This window comes from Nicotiana sylvestris, chromosome 5 (assembly GCF_000393655.2).
Source record: "Nicotiana sylvestris chromosome 5, ASM39365v2, whole genome shotgun sequence".
In the NCBI taxonomy this organism is placed as follows: Eukaryota; Viridiplantae; Streptophyta; class Magnoliopsida; order Solanales; family Solanaceae; genus Nicotiana; species Nicotiana sylvestris.
In genome coordinates this window covers 51,763,317-51,770,392 of record NC_091061.1, presented here as the reverse complement: position 1 = coordinate 51,770,392, position 7,076 = coordinate 51,763,317, and the positions used below count along the sequence as shown (strand labels likewise).

Here is a 7,076-nt window from a genome sequence, read left to right as displayed (position 1 = left end):
GGAGTAATAGTTAAGATTTATATAAAAATTACTCCATCTCTTTTAAATTAGATGAGCTACTTTTCTTTTTAATATATTCCAAAATAAATGATACATTTCTAAATTTGGAAATAATCCAACTTTAAACTCCTCATTTTACACATTTTACCCTTAATGAGAAGCTTTTACAATCACACAAATATTATGACCCTATAAAGTTTTTACTCTTTAAGATTTTAAGACCACAAATTTCAATTTTTTTTTTTTCTTTAATCTAATTACCTAATCTACCTTGAAACGGAGGGAGTATTGTTTGTAAAGCTAAGAAGTTAAACTAAAAAGAGTAGGAGGAAAAGCTAGAATAAAAGTGTAGATATTGTTGTGTGCCATTTATAGTGGGGACAGGATGACAGGGTCCCACATTTTACACCTCTTACCCCCTGTCCATTTCCCTCTGCACTTTTTATCAGCTTTTTGATATTTTAATTGTTATCAGAAACTCAACTATTCAACAGCATACAATCCTCAGAGACTTCCCAAAAGAACCAATCCTTACCCTTAACACACACAGACACACACACAGAGCCAGATATTCCGGAAAAAGGTCGATCTTTCTTGTTCAGAGGTTTTTGTTTTACTGTCTAAAAGCTGCAGCAATAAAGGGAGCTTATCTATAACTTGCTTCTCGTGTACAAACTTAAAAATCTTTTTTTGGTTAGCTTCACAGTTATATCAGGTAAAAGGGTTGCTTATTCTTCATCTGGGATTGTGTTGTTTTTGTTGTTTGATCTGTTTGTGGGTCGCTGAGAAGTTGACTGTTTTTTCATAATTTCAAGATTCATTTTAGAATTTTGCTGTATACCAGTTGCAAGTCATACAGTAGTTTGGATATGAGTGCTCTTTCATGTATTCTTTAAGTAGTTTTCTGGTTATTATGTAGACTTCTGCAGCTTGACTTATGTTCCTTTGTTTGATGGTATTCCTAATGATTGGAATTTTTTCCTTGTTGGTTCAATTTCTCCCCCCTTTTCTTACTGAATTTTCTGCTTTTTTTTTGGTTGAAAATTTTGAAAGAATTTGTGGTTGTCTTAGCTAATGGTGTTTTTACCCCTAGCTCATATAATATAAGTGGTCCAAGCTCACATCTTGATAAAGGAGGACGGTTGTGGTAGGTGAGGCCAGAGCAAAAGGTAATTATATTTAGCTATGATGAGTCTTTTGGATGCTCAACCTGAATAGAGAAAATAGGAAAAAGATTCATAAAGTTGACCTCAAGTTGTTTGGAATTGAGAGAGATTGATTGATAGATTTGTGATAATGATGCTTAGAAATAAATCACCTACATCTATGTGTTTGGATTCTTGGTTCTAATGTTTTAGCATCTTTCACCTTTTATGATTGAAGTAGCATCATTTATACCTCGCGTTCTCTAATTTCTTTAACAGCCAGTTGTTCTATTTCAAATGGAATTTTGTGTTAACAATATCTCAATTTCAATTCTTGAAGGTGAATTTTCAAACATCTCAGATATGAAAATTAGACCTGTATTCTATCTTAAGTCATCTCTTTTTCGTTTGGCTTTTGGAAATGCAGATTCTATTCCCTTATACGGCAGAAGGACCAGATCACTTGAACAATCTGTATGTGCTCAACTAGGAAGCAACTTCTAGTGCTTATAGTTTTGTTGGAGGCATAAAGATTTATAGACTGGTTTTATCTAAGATTATTGAGGAAGAGTGATGGGTCATATATGTGAATTCTGTGGGGAGCAGCGGTCAATTGTATATTGCCGGTCTGATGCAGCTTGCTTGTGTTTGTCGTGTGATCGCAATGTGCATTCTGCCAATGCCCTTTCACAGCGACATTCCAGGACACTCTTATGCGAAAGATGTAATTCACAACCAGCTGTTGTTAGACGCGTCGAGGAGAAGATATCTCTTTGCAAGAACTGTGATTCGATTAGTCATGCTACAGGTTCCATGCATAAGAGGCAAGCACTTAGTTGTTATACAGGATGTCCTTCCGCTGCAGAACTTTCTACTATCTGGTCATTTCTCTTAGATGGTGATTCGACTTGTCAGAAAGGAATGGGTGCAATGAGTATCACCGATAACCAACCTAGGGATAACGAAGATCCTCAAGGAAAGAACAACTCTCAAGACGTGTCTGCTGCAATTGAAATGAGTGAGTTGCATACTTCATCAGAGAAATCAACCACTCTCATTGAATCCTCTTTACCTACTCCTGACAACAAGCAAAACAAGCTGGAGCTATATGCTGGGTCCAAGAATTACTCTTCATCAAAGGTAATCTAGGTTTTCAAATATATGTCATGGTTCAAAGTGAAGAATCTTGCTGATATGTTGCGAAAATGAGTAGTCAATTTTAGTATCCTGGGACAGCTACATTGTCAGAATGGGGTTCAATTGAATCCCGACGAAAATTACACTGTATAAATAGGGTATAAATAAATTCTTGTATATATATATATCTGAAAAATTGCTTTAGGTTGCAAGTTCATATAGTATCATTTTTTGTTGGAATTGCCTTGTTAATCTGCCACTTTTAGTATCCCGGAGTTGGATTAGATAGCAATGACAACTGATAAGTTAGTCAACCACTTGCTTGGCTCGTGAAGCTGAGGTTTCTTGCACCTTGATGTTCCTCAGGAATGTTGCAACAAATTTGAGTTTTGATTTGCCAATGCCCAGTTCTTTCTGTAACACTAGCTGAGACTAGTGAACTTCTAAGAGGTCAAATCCATAGAGAAAGATGAGCTCTAAACTATGATGTTTTCTTCTTCCTTTGACGAGAATTCCATGTTCTCCATCAAGCATTTGGTTGCACTGCATCATTTTAGTATGTTAAAGTTGACTATGGTTATCCACAATATGTGTTGACCTTAGTGCTTCCAAATCGTTTGACCCTATACTTCTCGGAAGTTGCTTATGCTGTTATTGTTGTTGAAACACAGGGTTGCTATACTGGAATGAAAGGCTCAATGATATTTGAAGATGATCCTTTCGCTCAAGATTTCAATATGGATGAAGTGGACCTGAGTTTTGAAAATTATGAAGAGCTATTCAGTGGCTCTCTCGATAATCCAAATCAGCTTTTTGAGAATGAGGACATCAATGGCTTATTTGGGACGAAAGATATGTCAGTTTCTGGTTCCAGCTGCCAGGATGCCGATGCTATCGAGGTGGTTCTTACTATTAAGTTGCATTGTGTATCCATTATCTGTCGTGCATAAACTTCAATATTGATATATACTTTAACAATATTAGGATTTGATGCACAAGGTTTGCTATCATTAATACTATTAGGTGGATCACGAACTATAAATTGTGTCTACTATAGTTTGAGTTATAGAGTAGTGAGTGTATCATTTTACTTACTGTTTATTTCTGATATTTGTGTGATGCATGCTTTCTTCGTCCCCTTTTGGTCCTAATTTATGAATTGTCATCACTTTTCTTTAAGTTGCTTCATTTAGGTGTTCCCTTCCTTGATGTCTTAAACTTTGTTATATGCATCATAAATAGGGCAAAGTCAAATATTGTGCGCGGGTGCATTTTGTGAATTTATACTGGTTATAGGTTAATGTCTTGGCTATTAACAAAGGAATTGAAAATTTGTCATGGACAGGAGCTGATAGAATATTCAATTTGGATAGTAGATTTGAGAGTATTATACACCCTGTAGTGAATTTAGCTCTCCCTAATTCATATTCTTTTCTAGGGATGGAAGTGATTCTTAAGATATTTCCTATGAAATTCTTTTTTCTTTTATAAGTTCTCAAGTATCAGGAGCTGATACTGATGAAAACTTTGGGCCAAGGCAAGGTAGTTTTAGTTCCGCCCATGTTTCGATTTAACTCCAGCGGGGTATGAAATAAGGCCCAGCATCTGTGTTCATATTGGACTACCCATCAGGAACCTAAACTGGTTTTTATAGGATTTAGTAATACCACTTAAAGATATATTCCTTTTATTTATGGAAAGTCAAATGTGCATTTTTCATCTGGATTTCGTTAATTGTCTCTTTGAATGTCTAATGAGTATGTCATCTGATGCATTACTCTGCTATAGGGCAGACTTTTTGATTCTGGTTCTTAATCTTTAATTGTGACAAAGTACTCTAAAACATATGTACTTTATCTCTTTGCTGCTGATGTCTTTTTGGTTGCCAACTTATAGTGGGTCTTCTGCTACATGGAACGTAAACATTTATCTCTTGTTTTATGAGTGAATTATGTTTTTACAATCCATTTCATATGATCTGATGTGTCAACCACTTCGTCTGTGATTATTCTTGCTTTTTTCATGATAAAAATCTATCTAATCATACCTAAATATGCATGGACTTGGCTCAACGAATAATTTACCAGGGGGCATCGATTCGAAGGGTAATGACAATGCAACCAGCATGTAGCAATGCCGAGTCCGCAGACTCACTGGTGAGCTGCAAAACAGAACCTTCCATTTGCTTTGCGAGGCAAGCATCCATCCTCTCATTTTCAAACCTCGGGGGAGAGAGCAATGCCGGGGATTACCAAGAATGTGGAGCCTCCACAATGCTTCTTATGGGAGAACCACCGTGGTACCATCCATTTCCTGAAACTTCATTGCCGTCAAGTAGCAGAAGCAATGCTGTATTGCGCTACAAGGAAAAGAAGAAGACACGCAAGTAAGTTCTCTTGTACTAACCACCTAAACTTCAGCAGTGGTTAATATCTTTATTTCAGACCAGAAAAAATGATGTTCTTAATAATTGTGTATGGATTCCTTAGAATTTATCATGCAAGGTTATTGCATGGATTGTGCAAGCTCTATTTTCACAGCCGGCACCAATACTTCTCTTAATTTGGGCATCTTATTTCTCATCTAATTTGCTTTGTTCAGAAATCATATTCTCCCACATACACTCATTAGTCAAGAAATTTTGTCCACATTTATTTGCTCTAATTTTTGGTTTTTAGTATATTTTCTTAGTACATCTCTTTTAACTGTCTTTTCTAATGTGCAGATTTGACAAGCATGTGAGATATGCTTCCCGCAAGGCAAGGGCTGATGTCAGAAGGCGTGTGAAGGGACGGTTTGTCAAGGCTGGTGATGCTTATGATTATGACCCACTTGACGAGACCAGAAGCTTTTGATTGCACTACTTATTACCCAACACATAAGGAAACTGAAGGATCCATATTAAATTGGGCAAAACTGGTTAAGTTATCGTGCGAGGGGATGAAAGGAGCCTTATTTCCTTGTTTTGGTGACATTGTATGGTTGTCTGGGGAGAGGATTTCAACGTTTCCTATCAACGAAGCTGGACATGGAAAGCCGAATACTCTGCTGCTTCACCAATTTATCAGCCAGAGAAAGAGGAACGTGGTAACTTTTTGTTAACTAAGTGCGCTGGAGAGGCTGGGACTTGACGATTTCTAGAGCACACGATCAACTTCATTCCAGAAAGGGGTCAAGATTGTTGCTGTCTCGACTGTAATTATTTTGTTCATCGACTACACCACGTTCCCTCTAGCTTGCTTATGTTCTTACCACTCTAACTAGGTGAACTTTACACATTCTGAGTCCCAAAATAATTCAGCTGTCTCCTTTCATGTCTGAAGGACTGAGAGTTGGCTATTATGTTTTGCTGTCATGTATAATATGTGTAGAAGGGCTAGAATGAATGGCAAGATGACATATGAAACTTGTTTTTGTTAATTTTTTTCTAAATTGTTGTAGATAATATATATATAGCATAGTCAGTCAGTGCTTTGAGATCTAACCGTCATACTGCTCTAATCTTTTCCTACGTTGGGAATTATAATTTCTGTTTGTCATCTGAGCATTACATTTGAACAGCTCTTACTATTTTATTATCTCTAGAGTACTTCATAATCTTCTTCTTATATATATATATATATATATATATATATATATATATATATATATAATTGGGGGGGGGGGGAGGTTACTAATTATTTTCGTGGGGGGAGGGTACTATTTGGCTATAATTTACCCTAGTTATTAGTTGTGATGCCATTATCCAGTATACTATATCTTTGCAAGAATATTTGGAACAAATAGATAAAATATTATATTATATTCTAATAAAAGGGATATGTTTCTTTATTACTTAGTGGGATGATCTAAGATTCACATGTAGAGAAAAATGCTTTGAAACAAAGCCATAAAACACATCTACTTACTCATATCTGCCATTGGAAGAGAAAGAATCTAATAAAGGAAAGTGAAAGATTTAAGAAACGGAAAAGCTTTATCTATTTGATTACTAGAAAGTGATCGGGACATTACTTATATACAGTGGTGTGCTAAGTCATATATATAATCTACAGTTATAGAGACAATTAAGAAGCAAATTTTCTTGTTGGCACTTTGGCAAGAGGATGGTGTAGGGTCCCCACAGACATATCATAGTAAGAAACATTGTGTAATTGTGTATAATCCTTTCAAGAGCAAATGCTAAGGATAGGTTTGCATGTGAGTGGAACAAGCGTAGGTGTCCCCTTGGCTTAAATGCTAAGGATAGCTGGTGACTAATTGGACGTTTATGAACTCAAGTGGGAGCAATTATAATGTCACGATCCAAAATTTCATTAAGACCGTGATGCCACCTAACCTGACCCGTTAGACAAACCACGCACAAAAATAATCACAAACGAATAATATAGTGGATGTTTAACTCTCATAAGTAGGGGTGGGCATCGGTCGGTTCGGTTCGGTTTTCAATATTATCGGTTTTGCCTATCGGTTATCAGTTTACAAATATCATAACCTGATAACGAAACCGATAAGATATTGGTTATCGGTTATCGGTTAATCGGTTATTGATCATTATCGGTTCGGTTATCGGTTTACCCGATAAGGTAAAACTAAAACTAAGATTGCTGATTGCTGAAACGCTAATAATTATACAAAGTAAATTTTGTACAAAGTTTACTGGAAGTGGAAGCTGCTATATATGACACTTCAAGATAAACTACAGCTGAGTAACAAGAATCAAACTACAGCTGCTATATTGAACACTAATAACGACACATAAAAAAAATATGATAACAGAAAACTGCACACAAA

The 7,076-nt window shown here is 36.1% G+C and overlaps 1 protein-coding gene across 1 annotated transcript; it reads left to right on the top strand.

The window, feature by feature from the left end:
• The first annotated feature begins 470 nt into the window (after positions 1-470).
• LOC104237366 (zinc finger protein CONSTANS-LIKE 10-like) lies at positions 471-5,705 on the top strand. Its single transcript, XM_009791503.2, has 5 exons — positions 471-715; positions 1,573-2,285; positions 2,954-3,181; positions 4,370-4,668; positions 5,008-5,705. Exons 2-5 carry the CDS (start codon positions 1,719-1,721, stop codon positions 5,135-5,137), a joined length of 1,224 nt encoding a protein of 407 aa, XP_009789805.1. The 5' UTR covers positions 471-715; positions 1,573-1,718; the 3' UTR covers positions 5,138-5,705.
• Positions 5,706-7,076: the final 1,371 nt, after the last annotated feature.

What these genes read in the sequence shown, in the direction of transcription:
- LOC104237366 (XM_009791503.2), top strand. Translation starts at nt 1,719, where the DNA reads ATGGGTCATATATGTGAATTCTGTGGGGAGCAGCGGTCAATTGTATAT. An exon ending in AGGATGCCGATGCTATCGAG is followed by an intron (nt 3,182 to 4,369) that starts GTGGTTCTTACT and finishes ATAATTTACCAG; the next exon opens with GGGGCATCGATTCGAAGGGT. An exon ending in GAAAAGAAGAAGACACGCAA is followed by an intron (nt 4,669 to 5,007) that starts GTAAGTTCTCTT and finishes TCTAATGTGCAG; the next exon opens with ATTTGACAAGCATGTGAGAT.